Raw genomic sequence first — 25,795 nt, 5'->3', positions numbered from 1 at the left:
TTAAAAACAGATTAAAACATAATTTAACAACAGATAAAAACAGATTAACTTTTTATTAGAGAATGTTTCAGTTTCATAAGCATAAAAAACAACTGGATAGCAAATATAAGATCCCAGAACACGGCTACATACAGTGAGAGAGTATTGTCAGTCACAAACACAGAGCAATCAAGTCTGGTATGTAGGTCCGTTCCAGGGGGTTACATGGGGTGAGTTGGAAGTCCATAAGTCACTATATTCGAGGCTAGAGCGAGACGCGCTCACTCCTGCCTTGCACATGGCCAGCAGTGCCAGGCCAGGCTTCTTCCACTGAGGGCAGCCTGGATCACTCAGGGCACTGAGCGGGTCCTGGATCCAGGAGGTCCTCCTTGGGTGGTCTCCATGGTTGTCGCCAGCGTGTCTGGCTTCTGGGTGGGTTCACACGTTGTAATAGTGAGGCACAGATCAGTATAAGGTGACATACAAAGCAGTAAGCAATTAGTTAAAGACAAAAAGAGAGTAATATAGGAAAGGAGTATGTCAGTCCTTCTGACAGCATATACTAAAACACAATCCTATCCACACTTTCTTGGGAGTAAGCCCCATTAATTATCATGGGACTTACTTCTACGTAGACATGGCCGGGCTTAAGCCCTTAGCTGCGATGAAATTCCCCTGCACGCCTCTCTTGAGATCAGTCCTTTTATTCTAGGGAGGGGGGACGTGCTTCTTCCGAGCACACGTGCGCGCCATTCTGATGCACAGCCCCTATTCCAGCCATCCCCAGGGGGGGAAAGCTCGCGAGATTTCTCTACTATTAAACCCCTCCGTTGCGGAACTGACATCTGCAAACACCACCCACCGGCGAGGGAGCGGGCAAGCCAGGCGCACGATTGGGCTTGTGCGCGGGCCCTCTTGGCCAATGGCGCTCCGGGGAGGTGAAAGGAGGCGGCTGCTTGAAGCTGGAGCCGGCTATAGCTGAGCTGGTTTGCGGGGCTGGAGGCAGACCGGGGTGGAGACTTTCCTGTGCAGCGCAGAGGCTGCAACTGCAGCTGCGGAGCGCGGTCCTCCCTCACCTGCCTCTGGCACGAGTGAGCGCGCGCAGCGGTGGAACGCCGAGCTCCCCGGGCACCCAGGTGAGCGCTCCTCTGCAGTCAGTGCCTGCTGGAGGTTCTTTCTCCCGGGCGGGCAAGAGGTCCTGGAGCGGTTACCTTGCAGGGCGGCTTGCTATGCATGGAGCGCGTGGCTGGTGCGTTGGTGCCAGTGGTGGTGGTCGTGGAGAAGAGGCTGGAGGAGCGGTGCTCGCCCTGCTGAGGGGATGCAGGCTGGCGAGCGCTTGCCCTCTGGGTCACCCCTTGCCCAAGTGGGTCTGTCGGGGAGCAAGTGGCCTGTGCACTGCGACAGCCCGGTGCGTACGCAGGCGTCGGGGGGGGGGGGAGACGGTGGAGAGGCGAGGACTGACTGACCGCCTGCCCGCCCGCAGGGAGAAGGGCAGACGCTGATGGGGTGACAGGCGAGGGGGGCTCGCGTGGAGGAGCGCCCGCGGACACGCTCGCCTTGGGCAGGTGTAGTGGCCGCGGGAGGAGGGGGCTGCTCCGTGGCTGCAGCGCTGGACTTCCACAGGGGAGAAGCTTCTCTCCTCCAGACATGGGAATCCTTTCTTCTCCTGCACAGGGAGAAGCGTGTACATTCCCTGACCCCCTTCTCTCAGTGAAGCCAGGTGCAGGTGTGGGGAGAAGAGGACCAGCCTGGCAGGGGGTCTGATTTCCTTCCCCCTCTCCTAGTGTGTGCTGGAAATGCAAGGGCCTTGCTCTGTCTCTTCATAGGGAGGGATGGCTAGGAACTGCTCTGCACTAGAGGGAGAAAGTGCCCTGGGTAGTGAGGGTTAAGGCAAGAAGCCTGTGTGAGAATCCACTCTGTGTTTGCACGTGCAAGTGTGTGTGTGAGTGAGTCTGAACATGTGTAAACAGTGGGCAGGACTCTCTCTCTCGCTCGCACATGCACATACACACACAGAAGGAAAAAATAAGACATTATTGTGTTGTGTAATATATGTGCCCAGGATGTCATGCTTAATTCAACCACTAATTTCTGCAGCTGTCCTTGAAGGAAGATTCCACAATGCCTCTGTGACAGAGTTGAACTAATACCCTCCACCTTCATTGCAACCTCTTCACTCTTACTTACACTCTTATCTTATCTCGCCTTATGAATGTGAACTTTCCAGAACCTGTGACATCACGGTGCACGCTGGGTGGTGATTGTATATGGTGCAATGGGTTTTTGGTTTATTAATTGCTAGGAATTAATCATTTTCCCCATCACAATTTGTAGTTGTAATGAAAATAATAAGTTCATCTAGGTTAGCTGTTCTCAGCAGGGGTCATATGGCCCCCTGAAGAGCCCTGGAACATTTGAAGGGGGCCACAGTCTGACAAATGTGAGAAGGGCATTTTAATTTTATCTTTTCATGTTGTATCCTTGTTTGATAGGAGGCACCAGGATGCAGGTCTCTTGTTATCTGGTGTGCTCCCTGGGGCATTTGGTGGGCCACTGTGAGATACAGGAAGCTGGACTAGATGGGCCTATGACCTGATCCAGCGGGGCTGTTCTTATGTTCTTATGCCCCTGGAACTTGAGAGGAGCTCCTAAGGGGTTGTATTCTTCTCCCCCCCACTCCCCAAAAAGGCTGAGAATTGCTGATATAGGTGGTTGGTAGGAGAAAGCAGTATAGACTTGTAGTGGGGACTAATAATACCACAATCTTAGGTCTTTATTCCCAGAAGCTTGTGTTGTGTATATGTGTACTGAACACAGAGAAGCACTGTTGGCCCCTCTTGGCTGGGTGAAGTTGACTGAGGAGGATACAGTCCCTTCAACCAGGTTATAGGAGTTGTAAAAGCTAACTGTGCTCATGATCTGTTAGGGAATGTACATGAGGACTGGATCCAGCATTGGACCATCCAGGCACAGAGTAGGGCACAGGGTTTCCATGCAGAGGGACTCTTTCTTGCAGGATCAGGCTGAATAACCTTTATTGAAATTATGTTAGCTGTACAAATCACAGAGGCATTTGTGACATAGTAGCAGGTTTGTGACATAGTAGCAGATTTTTGACATCTGAAGTGCTTGCTTTGTTACAGTTCTCATGCTGTGTTTTCAAAAAGTGCATGGCTTGTTATAAATATCTTGGACTTTGTTTGTTGAATGTGGTGGATGTGTGTACTCCTGTATATCTATATATTGATAGAAAGTAACACTTTTTTTTTATTCCTTATAATTCGTCAGTGATACTAGTGTGTGTTTTGGCACAAAAGGCAGAAGAGAAATAAGAGCCTGTAACTTGTATGGCAGAGAAAACGTCTGAGCTGGAGATGAGGGATTGGCAACTTTATAGTCCTGTCCTTTTTAAAACATGTATTTATATACTGCAAAAAACTGAAATGGGCGGATGCTTCTTGTAGTATATGCCTCTGCGCTAAATAGTAACACATAGAAGAGAACCAGGATGATGTAGTGGTTCTGGTATTGGACTTATACCTGGAAGATCCAGGTTCGAATCCCTGCTCAGTTGTGAAGTTTCCTGGGTGACCTTAAGCCAGTCACTTTCTCTCAGCTTCACCCCCCTGAGTTCCTTGGTATAAAAATGCAAAAAATATTTCTTAATTTGGAGAATATAATATGCTTAAGTGGCTTGATCCAGTGCTATATAATATGTACAAGTTATAAAGAGAGCAACGTGCACCCTTTCACTGATCACTGAATATGATTCTTCCTTTACCTGCACTGTTCCAGAAGCTGTGCTGATGCTTCTCCCTCTGCCCTAACAGTGGCATCTTAAGTGCTGCACAGAGTTACTTGCAGGGCTGGTACTCGCCAGTACTCACCAGTGTGGAACTACATAACCATTCTGTGAACCATTCAGCCAGTCTTGAAATAGTTAGGGTAAAGATGTGCCTGTCTAGCTATAAATGTCTTCAACAACAATTGGAGTAGCTTATGCTAGTGGGAATTAATTGCACTCAAAATGCAATATGAAAGGTGACTTGCTTTGTATCTAGATCAGGGGTGCCCAAACCCCGGCCCTGGGGCCACATGCGGCCCTCAAGGCCTCTCAGTGTGGTCCTCAGGGAGCCCTCAGTCTCCAATGAGCCTCTGGCCCTCCAAAGATTTGTTGGAGCCCACACTGGCCCAACGCAACTGCTATCAGCATGAGAGCGAATGTTTGACCTCTTGCGTGAGCTGTGGGATGAGGGCTCCCTCCACTGCTTGCTGTTTCATGTCTGTGATGCAGTAGCAGCAGCAAAGGAAAGGCCAGCCTTGCTTTGTGCAAGGCCTTTTATAGGTCTTGAGCTATTGCAAGACCATTCATTCATATAAGTTACATCTCTAATATATTCATTTATGTATATTTATGTAAATATATTCAAATTTTAAATGTAAATTAATTCTTTTTTTTCCGTGGCCCCCGACACAGTGTAAGAGAGATGATGTGGCCCTCCTGCCAAAAACTTTGGACACCCCTGATCTAGATGTACCAAATCTTTGCCCAGGAAATACTACAGGGTAGAATTCTAATCTATATCTGTTACAGAGCCACTCTCTGGACCTAGAAAGATCTCTGTGCTACTTTGTGTTGGGAGCTAAGGAGTAACTAACAAATAGCTAAACTTTGCCATTTTGATGGCCTCTGTGATTAATGAACAGTCCAATCCGGAAGCTGGTGGTTCTGCTGGGTGCAGGGGTGCCAAAATGGCTACGGCTGCATCCGCAACACCTCCGAGACTGTCAGAGGTCTCCTCAGGGAAAGGGAACATTTGTCCTCTTCTGGAGAAAGTCCCACAATGGGGCTTCTCCAGTTTGCGCTGCCTATTTTGCGGAAGCAGACTTGAGAGACTGTATGTCAGGCTTTGCAGCCCAACATGGAAAATGGGATATGGCAGAGCAGAGCTCCTCTGGTCCCATCCCCTCCTGGGCTGGTTCCTCCTCCTGCCCTCTCCCATTCCGCCCGCTCCCTGTGCCCTGAAACTACTTGGCACTGAGGCTCAGCACCAACTGGCGCTGGCCCAGTGCTGGCAGCCCCTTCTCTCCATATGCCACAGATTTGCCTTATGGCATGTTTGCAGCACCCAGTGTCAGTGCTGGAGTTCAGCACTGGCACTGAAGATGCATATAATTGGGCCCTAAATCTGCTCCTAAATCAATGTAGGTAATCTGAATTGATGATGTCTCTTGAACATCTAACTAACAGGGTAAATGCAAAAGATAAAGCACAGTTCAAGAGGAATAAATTGTTCTAAAAACCCATTGCTCTTTTTCAAATGCACCTGCCTGAACAGTTGAATTGTTCATATAGCTCAAGTAGCAACATATTCATCCTGCTCCCTCATTTTGCTCTATTGTTTGTAACAAATTTTATATGCATGTAATCTGGCTGGAACGATGGTTCTTACTTGGAGCTTTATCTGCAGATATTGATCTTTCTCTTCAAATCATTGATTTTGGATATGTCTGCACTTTGTGAAATCTATGTATTTTTCAAAACTAGTTCGTTAATCATGTAATATGTTCTCTTATGTATATGATACTTATGGAGCGGAATGATTCCAGAATTGAGTAAATCCTTTGTTGGTTATAGTGATATTTTGGCTGTACTTGTCGTAAGAGGCGACTAAACAGCCACCGGGTAGATGGGACTCGTCAGCCTGGGAAGGCAGCTCATCTGAGAGAAGGAAAACTCTGATCCCAAACCTCCACTGCCTTGTGGCTACATCCAGTTATGGAAAAGGCTTCAGGAGTCAACCTCAAGGCAAAATCCGGACCCGGAGTCCCTGAGGCAGTTCATGGCTGAACACAGTCACGTTCTGGCAACTCCTGTGACGCCGCTGGAACCAACCGTATTGGCCTCTGCCTTTCCATTGGACCATTTCAGCAATGTGGAGAGGGGGGATTTGTTGCATGGGTAACAGCCTATCCTCCATACCTAGTTTACCCAGGCTTCGCGCACTGGAGAGGACACTCTGTTCCAGAACCACCATTCAGAGCGTGACACCATAGTCTTCCGAGACTGAAGGATGCCAACTGATAGTGATATATTCCATTATAACCATTCAAAAATGTTTAGGACAAATGCAGATGTTCCTAGAGGTGGCTAAGCTGAGGGGTGGGCTAGTGAAAGATCATTCTACCTTTTCCTAAATTATTATAAAAACTGCATGACTTCTCTAATCTTGGAATGGGAATCATGGTCTTCTGCAAGTTCTTCTTAGAGAATGTTTTTTTCAAACAAAAAAGGTTTACAAAAGTAGCTTATATAGCAAAATACTGTAAATGAACAATGGCTCCAAATGGAAAATTAGGAAAAAAGTTGTGCTGGGTTAAGTAGGAATAATAATGTTCTCCCTGCTTAATAGAGGGGATTTTATGGTTGAGGTAAAACTTGATCTGTGAACCATGGAGTCCTTTGTTCATCTATTGGCTTCCCTGCTTTGATGTTGTGCATCAGTCTTGCATTGACTTCTGAATTTTTTCCCCCTCTAGGTATAGGTGTGGAAAAATAAAGAATGGAGAGTCAGTTCTGTGAACATGTCTGAGGGAGAGCAGCTGTTTCTGCTGCTGCATCTCCTTGCTGGTTCGACCATGATTTGGAAATGAGAGCACAACACTCTGCTGGCTAAGCTGCACTGAAGTCTTGGGATATAACTTCAAGCAAAACTTAAATCCTGATCGCTGGCCAAATATAAACCAGTGTGATGTTGAAATGAGATGAGGCTCCGAAATGGAACTGTAGCAACCGTGTTAATTTTCATCACGTCTTTCCTCAGTTTGTCTTGGTACACAGCATGGCAGAATGGGAAAGGTAAGCGATGCATTTCCTGAGGAGAAGCAAGTCATTGTGCCTGTGTTCAGAATGACACAGGGATGCAGGCTAATTGGAGGATTTTGAAAGATATGTGTTTAGACCAGGGGTCTCCAAACCCCAGCCCGGGGCCAGATGCGGCCCGTGGCCAGCCTCTTGTCCCCTGAAAGCCTCTGGCCCACTTCATTCAATGAGTGAGCCCATTCATTCATTTATTCACTCATCTGAGTTCCAACTTGAATTTATTTATATACATTTTACATTTAAATGTGTTTTTCTGGCCCTCTACACCGTGCCAGATATTTGATGCAGCCCTCTGGCCAAAAAGTTTGGAGACCCCTGGTTTAGACAGTAGTCAGTGAATGCTTATGCTACAATAAAGCTTTTTTTTAGTCTTTACAGTGCTATATGAAAGGGGGTTTGGTTTTTTATTTTTGCTATAACAAAAACAGCAACACCTCTTGAAGAAGTTTTCAGGTTAATAATACAAACATCCTGTTGAGTTTCTGCTCAGAAGAGGCAAGCTGAAGTGGTGCCCAGATTCTACATATGCATTCACCACCACTTGCACCTTTGCCTGTTGCTTCTTCAGAACTGGCTGGGTGCCGAGGATCCTTGGAGTGGAAGAGATTCTGCTTCTAGTTACTTCCCCACCTGCCTGATTTGAAGGGGGTGAAAGGAAGAGAAGACAATGATGGTAATCCCCTTCTAGAGAGCTATTGGAAACATAATTTCAGTGGCCGCTGCTTTCTTCTGCAGTTCTGCCCCGTGTTCTTTTGAAACAGCACTATGGAAAGAGGCAAACCATTCCCCTGCGTTTTCTTGCTCTCCAAGGAGGATGGGGCAATGGCAGGGTTGGGTAGTTCTGAGCCCTGTATGACTTGGAGCCCAGGGTACTTAAAGGATCACCACCTCTTGTACAAACCACTTTGCCTTCTAAGGTCACCAGATGGGACTCTGCTGCATATGCCATTCCTGGCTGAGGTCAGGATGGTGACCACAAGGGGCAAAGCCAAAGCTGAAGTGCCACTATCCAGAAGGAACTCTCTCCCTTTGTGAGTTAAGGTCAGCTCTCTACCCATTAACCTTCCAGCAGGGGTTAATGATGTTTCACTTTGCATTTCTCCCCCCCAAGTCTGTCTTGCTGTTAGCTGTCATTTTATAAATTGTTAATTGATTGCTTTGTTTAGTATCATTTACTGCTGATTTTAATTGCTCCTGTCTTCTATTGCTATGCTGTTTCTATCCATTGTGACTTTTATGTATGTTGTAATTGTGTATTTTAACCTTTGTTAGATGCCTTGAGTGTCCCATCTTACAGGAGGAAAGGCGGGATACAAGTAATTTTTCAAATAAACAAAATTCTGAGCTTCTCAGCATGGACTGCAGTAATTGTTCCAATAATGAATGATTGGCCACAGTTCTTGGCTCTGTATGTAACTAGAATGTACAGATATTTTTCTTCAACATTTGGAGTATGGGTGGACAAGGTCAGTAGGAAAGAAACAAAATTCATTCAGTAGCATCCTGACTTTCCCTGGCACCACTGGGAGCTCAAACCTCAAAAGGAAGCTCTCTTGAGTAGTGCTCTGTTTGTTGGAAGAGATTTCTTGTACAAACTTTTGAGAAGACCTCCACTGTGGAATGAGCTAACAGTGGAAAGATGTTGCCCACTCATAATGGTTAATATTTTGGGTAGGCCCAAATATGCCGATCCACTCACATTTAAAAAAAAACTATTTTTTAGTATGGCAAATGACACAGAAAAAATGTGCAAGCTATTATAGTATTTTCAAGATGTGAGAGAGCCCAATTATTATGTGGGCTGCCCTTTCAGCAGCACTGCTTGTGCCACAGCATCACTTAGCAGCTGAGAGGTGCTTTGCAAAGTGTTGCCTTGGCTGAAGTGGTGCTGCTGAAAAGTTGCCTGTGTGATAATTGGACTCTTCCAGCACTTTGACACACCTCCCTCTTACCCTGTAGCATTCTTGGTCTTCTGAGGCCTCCTTCCATCTCTCCCTCCCAAAGCCTCTGCAGAAGAGGTGCTGCTGAAAGAGCAGCACTGGTAGAGCCCACTTATAATGGAGGCTGGATAAAGAGCTTTCAGGGCCATGCCTGACCATAGGCCTTATGTTTGACCCCCCTACTTTAAATAATAGATCCAGTCCTTACTAATTTCATTAAAGCCCAAATGCACTGCATTCACCAATTACTTCTATGATATTCTTTAGTTTAATAGTATTTGTGCAGAACTGTCTCACTGGAGACTTCCTTTTTTGTCATTCCGATGAAACATTTTCTTCAAATAAGAAAGCAAAATATAAGAATATAACAATAGCTGATTGGCAGCTTGCCACTTCTGTCATTAAAGAACTGGAGGTAAAACTGGCTCTAGTATGAAAGAGTTCTGTATAATCCTCTTGGACCACTGGCCAGCAGCCTCTAGGAGAGGAAAAACACTCATTACTTGTTGAAATGTGCAGTGAAAATCACCCATTCTAGCCAAAACATCTTCATCTTTTTTCTTAAAAGGAAAAGAGTTTATAGGTCAGAAAACCCTACAGTAGTCCAGTTCCCTCCCCCTTTTTTTAATCCTTTCAATGCTTCAAGGACCTCTGTGATGCTTCAGCTTCCTAAACCAAGCTGCTGAGATTTTGCTGCAAGAGCCTCTTTGAATTTGGCAGCATTTCAGAGAGGTGCATGACAGGGATTCAAAGTCAGAGTGTGGATTTACTATATTTCTAGTCCAGGGGTGTCAAACTCCTTTCATGCAGCAGACTGAACAGCATTCATGATGCCTGCTGAGGGCTGGAAGTGATGTCCATAAGCAGGTCATGACCAGAAAAAAGCACTTTTTTCTTCAGTTAGGAACTCGTTGGCTGCATATGACAGAAGAGAAAATACTCAGATCTTGATCACTTTTTCAAGATATGGGCAAGCCCAAGATAAAGAGCTTCCATGGGCCCCATCCGGCCTGCAGGCCTTATACTTTTGCTCTGGTTAGACTTCCATGAGAAAAATAGATTTTAGCCAGTCTTGCCCTGTTGGCATGTCCCAGCCAACTTAGCATCTGAACAAGCCAAGAGGTATGTAGGGGTGCCCAGGTGGTCATAAATCACCCAGTCAAATAAACCCGTCAGCCCAAGGTGTTAGGGTTACTCACAGAAATGCTTGTGTGTATTGCTTGAGTTCGTGGCTGAAAGAAGATGCTGTTTTATGGAAAGGTATGCCCACTTGCCAAGTGAGTACAGGAATCGGCCTCTCTGGAATGGCATAAGTGAAGACAGTAGGGGGAAAGTACTCAGTTGCATGTATCAAGTAATTTATTTTGTTTAAAATGCAGCAAATCTCCCTACTCTTAGTCCTACCCTTCCAAAACATTGTTTGACATTCCTGCTGGTTTGTATTTGATACATATCTTGCTTTGATCTTTTCAACCTCCTTTTTGTTTTGCTCCTTCACCCTTGTAAATAAATTTCTTTTTTAAAAAAGCTACTTGCCTGGGCTCAATTTTCTAGGAAGCAGATTGTTGAACCTACCTAATGACCTTAATTTTACAGGTGGGGCCTTGGTATCCGGGGGATCTGTTCTCTGACCCTTGCAAATACTGAAAACCATGCATAATCTGCAGTTTCAGGCCCCTTTAAACCCTCCAAAGGTGACCAAAGCTGTGCTTTTTGAAGCCAGTGGCCTCTGTAGGCTTTGGAATGACTGAAAAGGCAGAAAAACTGCAACTTCTGGTTTGTGGAGGCTTCCCTGGGCCTTGGAATGCCTTATATGGGCAAAAATGTCAGTTCTGGTTTCCCTTTGGAAAGTGGTAATTGCATTTTTTTTTGCCATTTTGAAGCCTGTAGAGGCTGCAGGCGGATGTGCATGGCCACTGCGGGCTTCAGAAAACCCTCTGGAGGTGACCGGAGTGCCATGTTGGGCCATGTCTGGCTTAACGTGGGTCCCCTGAACCCACCTTGAGCCAGACCCACAGATGCAGAATCTGTGGATACAGAGGTCCCACACCTATTTGGTTTCTAACAGTATTCCTCAGACTGACCCCTAGAGTTTAGGGCTTTTTGGTTACCCTGGGAGACAGGGGCTTTCCCAAGATGAGCTCTTTGTGTTTTTTAGCTTTGAATGTGGCAGTGAGAGCATTCGCAATTCTCCACCACACCCAGTCTGGCCAGGGAGTATAAAGCAGAGACTAGAGAAAAAGGGCCATTGCTAGGTTCTGTGCCCAAGTCTGCCCTCTGCATTTCCCTTCTTCTGCCACAATGCATTTGGAGGGTAAGAGTGGGCTTACATATTTTAGACTTGGAAGCATCTGTAACTGTACAACAATAAGAATTATAACAGTAATAAATGATGGACAAATTTCTGCATCCCGACTTAAGAGATGAAAATAACTATCTGCAATCCAGTGCACATTTTAATTTGGAATTAGCCCCACAGAGAACACCTAATTTTTGAGCAAATATGTTTAAGATTTTGTGGTTAATCTTTGTCATTTTATATGAAATATTTTTATCTATAACTGATAATTATGGTAACTGATCTTCTAGAAAGTGATCAGATTATGAGGGATTTGAAGCTCATTTATGACAAAATATTTTCGTTTATACCAGGGTGGCCAAATTCGGCCCTAGGGAGGATTTTATCCGGCCCACAGGGTTCCCCAGCTTCTCAGGGTTAAAAATAACTCTGGGTATTACTCTGGGTATTACTGTAATACTGGGTATTACAGATGCACTTCTGGGTATGTACTGCATTCAGCCACTAGAGGTGCAGAATGTAACGCAATGTAATGGAAAGAAATTATTTTGTTACTTTGCATTACATTCAGCATCTCTTGTGGCCGAATGGGATATAAATAGATGCTGAAAGACCTGGAATATAAATATAATGTTAGTTAAACTTAAAATGGAGCAGAAATGAAGACAAAGTTTGAGATGTACATTGTAGGTTGCTTGATGCTTTTTCAAAATCCATTTTTCCCTTTTCTGTTGAAATCAATTTTGCCCTTTGCTCTCTCCTCCTTCCACCCCCACCCACTTATTGTATTCAATCAAATTCTCAGCACATCCATCCTCTGTGTATTTATTACTTATTTTTTTCTGCCCCTTGACACTGTGTCAGATATGCAATGCAGCCCCTGTGCCGAAAATTTTGGACACCCCTGCTTTATGCCATCCTCTGGTTTATAGTTTCTCTTGTCTGACCTTTGCCTTATCCCAGTAAATTGTCAGTCATGGTGGGGTTCCAAGCTAAGTCAGCTAAGACTGTGATAGGAGTTTCCAGTAAAATATTGTGATGAGGGGGGCAATATTTTACTGTGATGAGGGGGCAGAATGTAGACTAGCTGGAAGCTGCTGCATTGGAGTTTTTCCACAATAAATTGACAGAAAAGGATGGTCTGGTGGACCAAGGTGCTCTATTCAGTCTGCAGACTACCTCGGAGATATAGGTTTAAGCTGCACATCTGGGTGAGCGCATAGTGGTACCTGCAGAAAGCCCCATTTCACTCTGTTAGTTCCAGTTGAAAGGATCTTGCATGGAATTTCTAGAAAAGATTTTTGCTAGAGTCCTTAGGCAGCTCCACTCTTATGACCTAAGTAGAACAAAGGTCCCCAATACAAATCAGCTTCATATCCCTATGTATTTGAGAACTACTACTTTACTATGGGCAGCATTTGCTCCAAGTCACATGGCTGCACAGCTTTAATGAAAGCCCCACACGTTTCTCTTTCATGCTCTATAGCTTGGCCATGAAGATGATGTCATCACTGAGAGCTCTGGAGCTGCCCCTTGAGCAGCTGTGATAGGGCTCCATGTACTTGGGGGGGAGGGAGAAAGATAAGAGCGAACACTACTGATAAGCGTAATTCATACATATTGCATTTTTGAAGATTTGCCTCTCTCCTTCATCCTTTACATGTTTACCCCAGCAAAACCATTGCATCTGTGCTGTGTATCTAGGACTGAGTTCTATTTAACAAGTGGAACTTATTTGTGAGGAAACATGCATATAATTGGTCTGTGTTTGTCTCTGAATTCTGGAAAAAGGAGCTTTTGAAAAGAATATGCAGGCTGCAATGCAGATTGACTGGTCAATCTTTATTAGGCATATGCTTTGTCTCTTGTCTGTTCTGTAACAGTTGGTCGTTGTGTTAGGCCACTGAACCTGATCGTCAGCAAAATGACTAGATTTTGCAGTACATTATGCTCACTTAAGTGAGTGGTGGAAATGTGCCAAATTAAGAAACTGCAAACTCTCTTAAATTAAAAGGCATGCTTTATGATACATTAGCTTGTTTAGAATTTCTCATTGCTAAAATCACTGTGCTTTTCAATTAACTGTGAAACAAATTACACTCTTTGATCTCTGCTGCAACATACTGGGAATTTCTGCGGTATATGAAAGTAAATGAGATATGTATAACATCTTATGGATATGGTTTGTGGTGTGGGAGGTGGGTAACCAATTAACCTGTGGGAGTTGTTTGAGGAATATTCATTCCTATACCTATGGCTCAAATAATGTGCTTTCAGCACAGATTCAGTATGTATCATTGTGAATGCTTATATTAAAGTTGCTCTTTGACTGAACTTGTGCCCATGCCAGGATAGTGTAGTGGTTCTGGAACAGGACTTAGACCTGGAAGATCCAGATTCAAATTCCCACTCAACCATGAAGTTTCCTAGTTGACCTTGAGCCAATCACTATCTCTCAGCCTCATCCACCTCACAGGGTTGTTGTGAAGTCATAAAGGAGGGAAGGAACTATGTACACCACCCTGAGCACCTTGGAGGAAGGGCAATATTAAAATGTGAAAAATAAATATTTGAAAATTCAATCCTGAGGCTGGTTTACTAAGGACAGGGTCAGAACACAGAACTAACATAGATGAATAGCATTTAAAGCTTTATTTAAGCAGTGTTTCTTTCTACCAGGTGCTATAAATACTGGGTGAAAACAGCTGCCTCTTCATCATCTGTGCATTTCCTTTTTAATTTCTGTTGGATTTTATTTAAATAAACTGCAAAGTAATACCCATAATAAAACAATGCACTTCACTGGGAACTCTGGCTCATTCCATGAAAATACAAAGTAATGCAAGAACACAATGGTGTGCATTAATTTTCAGCAAGTACTGCTTGCTTCTCACTTTCCCTTGCCTTCTATAGTTAAAGAGCTTGGTTTCTCTTCTGAATCCTACAGTCCTACAAATCTTATATCTGTGCATAGTGTTGGTTCATTTAAGAGACCCCTTCCAAAAGTTGGCTGTGTATTTTATTTCTACCCCAAGAACTCAAGGCACACCACATAAATTATATTCTTAATAAAAGAGTTTAATAGAAGAACGCACAAATTGATACATCTAGTTCAGTGGTTCTAAAACATTTTAGCACTAGGACCCACTTTTTTAGAATGACATTCTGTTGGGACCCACCAGAATTGATGTCATTAACCTGATGTGATGTCATGGCTGGTAGTAACATCATCAAGCAGAAAAATTTTAATACCCCCATACAACAAAATCAAATCAAGTTTACAATAAGTTTGAAAATGTACAGTATTGAAAATAAAGATGAACCCTGTTAGCCCTCCCAAGCATTTGCGGATCTTTTAAAAAAGATTCCTCAAACATCCCAAAGGCTGCAATCCTATCTGCACTTACCTGGGAGTAAGCACCATGAACTGTCATTGTTAGAAGCATTTACATAGTATGCCTGTTAAAAGTACAGATCTGTAACATTTCCAGTCACATACCATGGCAGCATCAAGTCTAATATATTAAAAAATAAAATACATATTGAAATGATTGGGGACCCACCTGAAATTGACTCGTGACCCACCTAGTGGATCCCAACCCACAGCTTGAGAAATACTGATCAAGTTCATATTGGAACAAAAATTCTATTTTGCAAGGCTTACAAGTCAGACAAACACTAGGTCATCAAGGACCAAGAGGATAGGTTCTATTTAAATAAAGCATCCTTGCAATTGGGTAAATAAATCAGACATACAAATAAATAATTCCTTTGTATTTTCTGTAACCTATTTTCAGACCCAGACAATTGTGCATATCGCCCATCATTGTGAAGTTCCTAATGACTTTTTGATGACCTTCTCATGTCCTGGTACAGCTTGATCAGTGGGATAAGAGCAAAATAATCTGCCTTGAAAATTAAAGTGATTCTTTAGTCTGACAGACTACATCACAGCAAGTTATCAGCATAACTCTACTGTCAGACCTTCCAAAAAAAGCTACATGACATAAGCCGAAATTTAGGAAGTGAAACTTCTTCCCGGTACTGTCTCTGTGCAAGAGAAATATATGCTGTATATATTGTATAGTACTGTTTTTGCTCATGCAATGCATGTCTCTTTATCCAATATTTTGGATGCATCAGGAATACAAATAAGTACTAACATTTCCATATCAATTACCAGTGTTGTACTGATCCTGTAGTCGGGTTCCTGTGTCAGCCAAAGGGCATGAGTGGTGTTAGTCTGGTTTCCTTCAAACCCAGTTTTGTGAGCAGCTGTGTGAGTGCAGGTGTAATGTATAGGATCTGGCGTGTATCCCAGCTTGTTTGCGTCAGTATTTTTTTTTGTTTTGTTTTACACATTTGCCCTTCCTGCAAATGATGTGGTGCTTGGTGTTTAGGGGGAAATTGTTGCTTTGCTTCTTGGCATGTTGATTGACATGACACTGTTTTGCTTTGATAAATAGCTGCTCATCACGCGGTCTACTTGCTTGAGCCCGTCTTTGTGAGTGTGTTCTTGGATGTTCCACTGCACAGACCACTTATATGAACAATTATTTCATATGCTGAGGACTACACATTTTTGGCTGGTCTTTGTAACCAGCCATTATTTGTGTTCACCACTGGCCCTGCTGGTCTCTCCCTAAATTGTCTACTGAATGCTGGGAGAAGGGCTGGGTCAGCCTTGCACTTTGCATTTGTGCTTGGAGACACTTGGAAATAGATTCTTGTTCTTTCTGAGTATAACTGCACCTCACTGTAAAGTTATCCAGACCCCTCTATGAATTCTGAGCAAGCCAGAGTATTTGAGGGAGAATTTTCTCTCCCCTGCCTGCCATAAAGTGAGAAACAGATAGGGATTTAGGGAAGGAAGGAGTCTATTGGTTTGTGTTGGGCTTCTAGAGGCAGGAGATAACTAGGAACAGATTTATAATCACTGCTGTTCACTTGACAACCATATTTGTGGATCTCCTGGATATATGAGCTAGCTTTGGGTACTGTGGTCTATGAAATCTAGAAATGCAATAGGAACCATGTTGATGCAGCTTGCATCCAAATGTGAGCTCTTAGCAGCATAAATCAGCATTACAACTCTGTGACTCCCTGTATGGCTTTGCACTGGTGCCAGTGTGATGCTGGCTGCATCCCACAGGGGATTTTTGATTTCCATAGGCCTCCTTGGAGTAAAGGAAAGTATCTAGTGCCCCAGAACACCCATTCCAGTAGTGCTAGGGAGTGTTAGGATTGTGCCACTGGTTAGCCAGCAGCCCAGTTATGTAGGCCCAAAGCTGCAAGGTACACCAGAGCAACAAAGGAGCCACTGTTACAGGAGCCGCTCAACTGATGGCTGTTATGGCTGCAGGTGTCGCAGATGGAAAGCAGCGTGATTCTGGCAGAACCATGTCGAATGGCTGCTTGGAGAGATGGGAAAGGGGTAGGGCAGGATGAAGCAGACCAGCAGCTTCTGGATCCCGAACTCCATCCCAAGCCAGGCACACCCCCTTTAGCTTCTCAGAGTTACACCAGCAACAGAGCTGATGGAGCTGTGAGGAGTCCCATAGGAGATTATGCAGTGGTTGATATGCAGGTATTGTGTCCCCTTCCCACCCTTCTTGGCCGTTCTCTCCCCCAAGACACCATGATGGTTGCAGTGGATGCTCCCTGCATCCAACACACACTGTCCTCAGTTAGGATTGGACTGTGTGTTATGTTTTTCTTTTTAACTTAGAGAAATGTGAACTAGCATCAAGATATCACAAAATGCATATGAAAGCATGAAAAACATTTGGGATTATAATTTGGAATACCATCTTACTTGAATGAGATATTTTATATTCACTTCTATTTGTAAATTATCAGGAAGGCTACTGACACATATCAAGCCTTTAAAGAATTAGACTGGTTTGAAATTAGTCAATTATATTTTGTAGACAAAGCCTGTCCACTTTAAGGATTGTATTCTACATGCCATAGCCGTGTACTCTTCAGAAACCTGTTCTTTCTGCCCCCATTTTTTGGCATATGCAACTGTGCAAACAAAAAAAAGCACCTCTGCTGCCAGGTTTGTGACTTGTGTGCTGTATGTGGACTGCAGGCTGAATCTGAAAGGCTTGTACCAGAGTATTGATGTTCAATGTCTGAGTGTAGCTAAAGGGTGTGGCTGTTTAGTATATACCAGGGGTCTCCAAACTTTTTGGCTAGAGGGCCGCATCAAATATCTGGCATGGTGTGAAGGGCCGGAAAACAAACTTAAATATATAATTTAAATAAATAAATAAATTAGGGATGGAACTTAGATGAGTGAATAAATGAATGAATGGGCTCATTCATTCAACTTCTCTGGCCCTCAGAACACCATCCAGGCACAATCAGAGCACAGTTCTGGTCATGTTCAGTTGAGTGGGCCAGAGGCTTTCAGGGGTCAAGAGATTGGCCGCGGGCCGGAAAGAGACTGGCTGCGGGCCACATCTGACCCCCGGGCCGGGGTTTGGAGACCCCTGGTATATACTAAGAAAAAGAAACAAAATGAGCTGAAATCCCACTAGCAAGCTGGAAAATTCACAAACTGTTGACATAGAGTACTCCAGAGAATACTAGAAACTACATGTAAATGCAGTAATTTATTAGGTGGTTGTACTGCTGATGATTTCCTTGAACACTAATGAGAAATAGGCAATTATTATTTCAACCAGAGAATGATACATTCTGTACCCAAGTAGTTTTTTTTTAATAGCCCACATTGAAATAGTGAAGTAATCAATGTTGCCTTAAAAAAATCTCAATAATCTGAACCTGAGCAGCAACTAGAATTAATGACTTTTGTCCTTGTGAAAGCTGTAGCTATAATGAGGCAAAGAACAGTTTGGTTTGGCTGGCAAAACTCTTGCATGCAGTTGGGGGTCAGTTCTGTTAGTAAGAAGAATGCAGTGGAGGAAAGAAGCAGATGTGTGGAGAGCATATGCTGAGACTGGAGTGGAAACAGTTCCCAGAATCTGGGTGACTGTGTTGGAGAAAAGTTTCCTGTGACTGTCCCAGGGCACTATGTTGAGAGCACTTGAAACAGCAATCAAAGCAAAGGAAGTTGGGAGTCTGTTTAGCGTCTGGGTGGATAACCACCTGTGAACTCCATGTACATTGCCTTAAGCTCTACCATGGAAGAAAGGTGGAATATCATGTAGTGTTATGTAGTTCATGTTCATGTAGTGAACTCTGCTTCAGTGCTGATAGGAAATGAAGTCATTGAGAAAAGATGGTGCAGTGTGATACAGGAAAAGCCTATGGTGTCTCAGAGTTATGGCAAGCAACCTCTGTCATTCCCCTTTTTATCATCTATGCAGAGGGGTGTGTGTGTGTGTGTGTTTCAGAGGAACTCCTTTGGGGTATAAATACAGGAAACTGCCTTCTGTGATGTTGGTTCGTCTATATTGACTAGTGATTCTCAAGAGTTTCAGGTAGGTTTCTTCAAGGCCCTATCTGCGCCCTTCTGTTTTTATAGCATATGCTCTATAGACACTGAGATAATGCTTCCCCATAACCGCACCATCTGATCCTATACACTCTCACAACATGCAGTTTTCCTATGCATACTACAGCAACCTGGAACAAATAAGTTTTTTCAGAAGGATTTGCAACATTTGAGTATTTATTTGTTTGTTTGTTTATCCTCCTAGATAAGTAACAATGCAATATTCTCATTAGATAATGGGGGGGAAGCAGCTAGAGTTCTGTTGATGGTGGGGAACACAATCCGACTTGTTTTAGAGAGGCAGTTCAATCAGATATTGGCAATAGTTTGGGGACTGAGGCAAGGTAGTAGGAAGCAGATGGTGGATACATTTAGTATCCTTGCAGCAGGAATATCTGAGAGTGATAGAATGTTTTATCATTAAATTGAGTTGAAAATGGAACAAAAATGTAATGAATGTGTATAATCACTTCTATAGCATTTTTACCGTGTAGTGCCCTTTCCAGTTAGTTTTGATGTAGATATGACTACAGGTAACATAGAATGTGAATCCAGTGCATGTCATGCCATGTGCTTACAGTCAAATTACATTGTGTCTTAGAGGGAACTAGGTTAGGTAATTGTCAAAATTTTCGCTGGCACAGTTATTGCTGTGGTTGATGAAAGGTGAATTAAACTCACCTTGCTTTCAGCCTGTGACCTTGAATTAACATTAAAATGGACCAGCAAAACCAAGTATCTAGTTGAATGGAAAACTGAAATTCATGTCTGGGCTTATGATTAATTCATTTATTATGTTATGCTTTGAGAGTATCTGGACAGAGAAGTGATGATGAGCATTGCAGGGCTAGTATTGGCATAATAGTATGTTTTGGTTAATGATGGTTAACCTGTTGGACTGCATGCTCCACTTGTCCCCTGATGTCTCAGTTTCTGCAATGCATTTTTCTTTTGCAGGGTTTAGCCATGATTAACTGTAACCTTGGCAGCAATGTTAACTGCAGAAAGGGTTAACTAGGATTCTTGCTCAACTCAAGATCTGATATCAGTTTGTGACTGGTTTCAGATTCTGGGTTAAGCAGAAACTAGTTAACTCCAACAGTTGCAGTAAATTGGTGATCTAGCATTCAGTTCCTCAGCCATCTGCTACCTGTTGCATGTTAAGCAAGTGGAAGTGTGACATGTTGATTGGCTTTTAACACATTGATACATCTGCTTTGTTCTTTAATCCATTCAAAGTAGCGGTGTACCGTCTGCTTCTTAAATGGGAGTTTTCTCTCTGTGTTCTCATTAATAATGGAGAGTTTGCTCACCTACATGCCATTAAACTCAGTTAAGGTATACAAATGTTTCTCATAGCAGCTCTGAGATTGTGTATCTGAGGTGTCTGAGAGTTAAAATTATACTTTGATTCTTGCATGAGGGAAAAGGCTTAGGCATTGACATTTTGACAGGTTTTTGAAGTGCTTTTTAATTAAACTACTGTGCTTTCTAAGTTTCTGACAAGCAGGTACTAAATTTTGTCCTTTCTTCTTTGTCTGAACGATTTCTCTCTTTTTCATTCATATTGATTTGTCAATCATCTTCAGCTTATTTTAAACAATACCTTGCTGAAGACTTTTCCTCCTGAACTACAGGCAGAGGGCATTAAATTTTTCCCCTCTAAAATGCACTTGAAATAATATCCTGCTGGAACTGTGCTGCTGGGTGCCTGTTCTTTGATTGTAGGACTTGTTTATTCTTTCTTTTTCAAATAGCACCACATGTCAGATTCATGCCTACTTGCCAAGGAGACAGCTTTCATCCCTGTGGTGGATGATCTATGCTGGAAATTAGAGGGGGGGAATGCATCCCTGTATATCCTGATCAGCAGCTTTTGATGCCATTGACTGTGATATCTTTCAGGGTTGACTAACCAGATTGGGGCAGAAGGGTACTGCTTTGCAGGGGATCCAAATATTTTTGATTGATATATTCCAGAAGTTGGTACTGGGGGATTCCTGCTTTCCAGCCTCAACATTGGCCTGTGGTGTGTCACAGGATTCAATTCTGTCCCTCATGTTTACAATCTACATGAAACTGTTGGGGGAGATCATTGGGGGGGGTTGGCGTTGGGTACCACCATTATATAGATGATATCAAGCTCTATCTCTCTGTTCCATTGGATGCTGGGAAAGCTGTGGATGTGCTACATCAGGGGTCTCCAAACTTTTTGGCCAGAGGGTCGCATCAAATATCTGGCATGGTGTTGAAGGCCGGGAAAAAAAATGTAAATATAAAATTTAAATAAATAAATTAGAGATGGAACTTAGATGAGTGAATAAATGAATGGGCTCATTCATTCAACCTCTCTGGCCCTCAGAACACGCTCCAGACACAACCAGAGCACAGCTCTGGTCATGTACAATTGAGTGGGCCAGAGGCTTTCAGGGAACAAGAGGCTGGCTGTGGGCCTGATAGAGGCTTGTCGCGGACCACATCTGGCCCCCTGGCCGGGGTTTTGGAGATCCCTGTGCTACATCATTGCCTGAGGTCAGTGGGGGGGGGGTTGGCTGAGGCCACAAGTTGAACTTAAATCCAGGTTGTTTGGAGGTTCTGTTTGTCTGGAGGGGCACAGTTTTGGTTATTGGATCAGCAGCTTGTTCTGAATGGGGTTGTGAACTCTCTGTAGGAGCAGGTTTGCACTTTTGGGGGGGTCCTCCTGGTTGGCCAGGTGGCATCAGTGGCTGGGGGCAGGGGCTTTGCCCAGCTTAGGCAAGTAGTTGGTACAAAAATTGTGACCAATGGATTGGAGCTGACCATGGCCAATGTATTGGTGGTGTCAAGATGTGATTACCACAACACACTATACAAGAGGTTGTCCTTAAAAACTGTTTGAAAGCAGCAATAAGTGTGGTGTGGTCCTGGAGGCTAGCCAATTTGACTAGCTTGCCTTGGGCTTTTTGTCACAAAGCGAAAGGTGGGCTATAAATGTTCTAAAATAAAATAAATCTGTCTCCAATTCAGGCAGTGGACCCACTCAAGCAGCGGCTTCTGCAAAGGTTCCTTCACTGTGTGCTTCCTTGGTGGAAATGCTTACTTTTTTGAGCAGTGTTTGTTGCAGCTAAAATGTGATTTATTTATTTATTTGTCTTGGAAACCTAGCATATGTGCTGGGACTGATCTTGTGCAGTGTCAGGTGCATCTGATGATATGAGAGAGAGGGAACTAGTGACAAGCAGCACAGTTCTTGCTGCTGCCTGCTACAGTATGATAGCCTTTCGTAGCCTCTAGTTTTTATGACCTGCCTTCTGTTGCTGGGGCAGTTAAGACTGAACACATTGATTTCTAGTTACCTTTACTGTGAATCATTCTGAGATAAGTGCCACTTTAATCTAATTAAGATTTTTTCCACCCTGCCCACAAAAAGGTGCAGTGCAATTTACTTGCAAAAAACTGTGTCATTATTACTTATTATTATCAGTAACAACTGGTAACCATCTGCTGCAGATGGCAATGTTGAAGTTTAGCGGTTCTCTTACATTGTACAAGTAAACATCTGCAAACTTGTGGTGTTTTAAGAGGAGCCTGTTATATTTCCTTTTGGTTGTGGTCATAGGAAGCTGGTTCATAGTGAGTCAGACCATTGGTCCATCGAGCTTGGTATTGTTGATACTTGTTGGCAGCTGTTCTGCAGGGTTTCAGAGAGGAATTTTTTTGTGCCCTAACTAGAGATGGATAAAACACTAAAGTGTTGTATTTTTTGAAAACTCAATGTTGAGTGTATGTATGCTTTTGGGATAAGACATGACATCTAGGGCATGATCCTGTCTACTATGTATACAAGTGCTATGTGTATGTTTTCCATCTGCAAGAGGGAAGTCAGGAACTGCAGTATGTTGGCAGAAGGCAATTCTTCATGTGCAACAGGGAAGGATTCAGTGGGCTGCTGGATCTTGTGTACAATCTCTTTTGGTCTCTTAGAATACCTGAAATGACAGGTGATTGTAAGCACAGTGCTACAACCGACGCTTTGGGGGTGAGGAATTTAAATCTTTCAAAGAAAAATATTATTTGCTAGATAATATTTTGACACTTTGAGTGTAGAACTCATTCCATGCCTTAAGTGAAAGAATCCATTTTTTCTTCTAAGTAGGTGAGAAATGTGACTTGTGACAGATGGCTGTGTGTAAATTAAATACATTATATTATCTGATTAGGGTTTTTTCTTGTGGGTGATTAGATTTGTTTATGTTGCAATTATATAATTCCCTCTTTCTACCAATTGCTCAGGCCTAAAGATTGTCGTCTTAACACAATTTTGCTTTTAGATGTAAAAGTAGCTGCAATGATAGTAAGCGGTGGTTGCTTTTTAGATTTCAGCTGACTTAATGTGTGTAAGCCCCAAATTAGAGCTTGAGATCTCTTAATAATAAGTTATTTACCACTAAAGCCTTTAGCCCAAATCCTTTTTAACATCAGGTAGTGGTATTTCCCCTGCTAATTGGGTAAGAGGCACTTTTTCAAGTGGGTGCTCCTTTTTTTAGCAGGGGGAGAGTAACTGGCCCACCTCACCCCAGCACTGTCTGTTCTAGTGGCTGTCTGCTGGTATTCCTTGGCATCTTTTTAGATTGTGAGCCCTTTTGGGACAGGGAGCCATTTAGTTATTTGATTTTTCTCTGTAAACCGCTTTGTGAACGTTCAGTTGAAAAGCGGTATATAAATACTGTTAATTAATTAATTTAAAATATAGGAGGAAAAGCATAATGAAAACCTGCATTACTAGAACCCAAACTGAAAATCGTTTTCAGTCCTAGAAATGGTAGAGACAAAAGTTTGAAACACACATTTGATTGAATGCTTAGCATTTTAAACAACACTTAATACAATTAATAGGAATGATTTTAGGAATGGCTTAGGTTATACTATCCACATGATTAGTTTCCTGAGGATGGCACAAGAGTAGGATCCTAGTTTTGTTTTACTTCTAAGAAAATGATCCTTGCTTGGAGGATGTGCTGCAAAGTGGACCAAGGCTGAGCAGATCTGGCCCAACAGGTCTGTTCTGTCTGCATCCCCAGCCAATTTTTCCATTCTTCATTCTTCTTTCTCCTAGCCCAAATACCCTTGTCCTTCCTGATGTATTCCGTACCCATTCCTCTTACAGCAAGGCTGGATTTAGCAATTCTTTCTCCCTTCCAGATCCCCCAAGTAGAGAGAGCCACATAGGGATGGCCTGTTTTCACTTGAGAAGGTGAATTAATATTTTATACAAGAGGTGCCTGGTGTGAGCAACCAAAATTTATTTGTGGAAGCGAATGTGTTTGCCTAGTTGTGTGGTGAACAGATAGCCTATTCATTCTTATTGACTTCAATCTGCAATATTTTCCACTGCAGGAGCAGCAGAGTGGCTGAAACCATATTGTGGTCCATGCTCAGAGTGAGATTTTTTTTGCCTTAAATTTTTTCTCTTCCTGTCACAGAACACTGGCACCATATGTCTGTATGTAGGTTTTGGTCCTGAAGGACGAAACACACAGTCGAACTTTGAACAAGGAAGCAGGGCAATAAATTAGCTCACTGAAGTCTCTTAGTCGCTAGATAGAATTATTTTGATTGGGACAACTCATAGACGTACTTTATAAAATCCTTCATTAACTAGGAAATAAATCTTCAAAGCTTTAACATAAACAACTAATCTTTCCATTCAGGTCATGGACTTAATTATCTTTATTGTTTTGAAACTAATGCACAGACTGCAAACCATATGCTTGCCTGATCTGACCTCTATTGTGCAATGTATCTGGGTTAGGTGATTTTTTTAAAAATAAAAAACCTGTTTCTGAACCTATAGTTCAGTTAATGAGGAAAAACTTTGGTGACTAACATTGTAGACTGATGTGATTTGGTGTTGAAAGTGAGATCTTCCATTAACATTGATTGGTTATTTGTTCCTTTGTTCCTCTGGGAACTTCTTTTTCTGACTTCCTGAATTGTAGCAATAATTTATTTCAGTTATAGTCACATGTAGGAGTTTTTATGAATACAGAGCTTTAGATTAGTCTAAAACAAGAACCATCTTGCTGTGTTAACAGATCTTGCCAACTTCTGAACGTATCTCTGAAAAACTATACAGTATGTTCTTTTTTAATTTTAAAAAGATCTGCTTCATATTTAATTTTCTTAATTTAATAGGATGCTTAATTCCTCCAAGCTCGATGTTCTCCTTCTCCAAACAACCCCTCTCCGAAAAGCGTTGTCACTTTGGATTTTTATCGTTGGTATAACAGATTGGCCTCTTTTTCTTTGTTGCTTAATTTATTTTTATTTACTAAATTTATACCCTAGTTTATCTCCCTGAAGGGCATTCAAAGTGACTAATAATAATTACTTACAGTGCTTTCTGTAATGCCTAGGAAACTCTAAACCACATCAGGAAGGAAAAAACTACCAGTCACACCTCTTACAAAAAAGTTCTTCTCTAACTTGATTGCACATGTAGACTTTGATTTAAGACTATCTGGTACCCCCTGTTCCTCCCAAATAGTCCTTGGTTTTAAGCCCCTTTCCACCTTGTAAATATGGGACATTCATGACCGTGATTTTCCTATACCCTAGATCAGTGTTCTCAAACTGTTCAGTTCTCAAACCGTGGGTCAAAGCAATTTCAGGTGGGTCCCCATTCATTTCATTACTTTATTTTTAATATATTGGACTTGATGCTACCATGATATGTGACTGCATTTGGGGAAACGTTACAAATCTGTACTTTTAACAGTGTTAGTAAATGGGACTTTCTCCTGGGTAAGTGTGGGTAGGATTGTTAAAAATTTTCCTGCTTGATGATGTTACTTCTGGTCATGACATCACGTCTGGTGGGTCCTGACAGATTGTCATTCTAAAACGCAAGTCCCAATGCTAAAAGTTTGAGAACCACTGCCCTAGATATTGGGGTTATTTGTTTTTGTTAATAATTGGAAATGAAAACTTGGTCCTCTGCAGAGGTTGTAACTCTTTCTCCCTAGTAGTATCTCCTCTATCAATTCCATTACATGTCTGTTCATCCTTCTGTCCCCACTCTGTGCTTCCTCTTCTGTTTCTTTTCTTCTGATTGCTGAGCTATTGTTCTTTTCTTTCAGCTGGTACCTCACCAGTAGCGTTCCCAGAGCACAGTGCTAAGTTTTGCAGACACCTCATTGTGCTGTGCAAGTGGTCCCTCTCCCTCACCTTCAGAGCCATTCCGACCAGTG

The 25,795-nt window shown here is 42.8% G+C and overlaps 1 protein-coding gene across 1 annotated transcript in view; it reads left to right on the top strand.

Annotated features, from left to right (window-relative positions):
- The first annotated feature begins 1,005 nt into the window (after positions 1-1,005).
- MGAT4A (alpha-1,3-mannosyl-glycoprotein 4-beta-N-acetylglucosaminyltransferase A) overlaps positions 1,006-25,795 on the top strand; it is a 77,894-nt gene continuing 53,104 nt past the window's right edge. The window contains exons 1-2 of the mRNA XM_066621975.1: positions 1,006-1,115; positions 6,520-6,838. Of these exons, the coding sequence (XP_066478072.1) occupies positions 6,745-6,838 (94 nt within the window). The 5' untranslated portion in view covers positions 1,006-1,115; positions 6,520-6,744. The remainder of the gene's footprint in view (positions 1,116-6,519; positions 6,839-25,795) is intronic.

The sequence above is a fragment of the Tiliqua scincoides genome, chromosome 3, assembly GCF_035046505.1.
Source record: "Tiliqua scincoides isolate rTilSci1 chromosome 3, rTilSci1.hap2, whole genome shotgun sequence".
Lineage (NCBI taxonomy): Eukaryota > Metazoa > Chordata > Lepidosauria > Squamata > Scincidae > Tiliqua > Tiliqua scincoides.
Note: the sequence above shows the minus strand (reverse complement) of the source record. Positions and strands in the feature narration are given on the sequence as shown.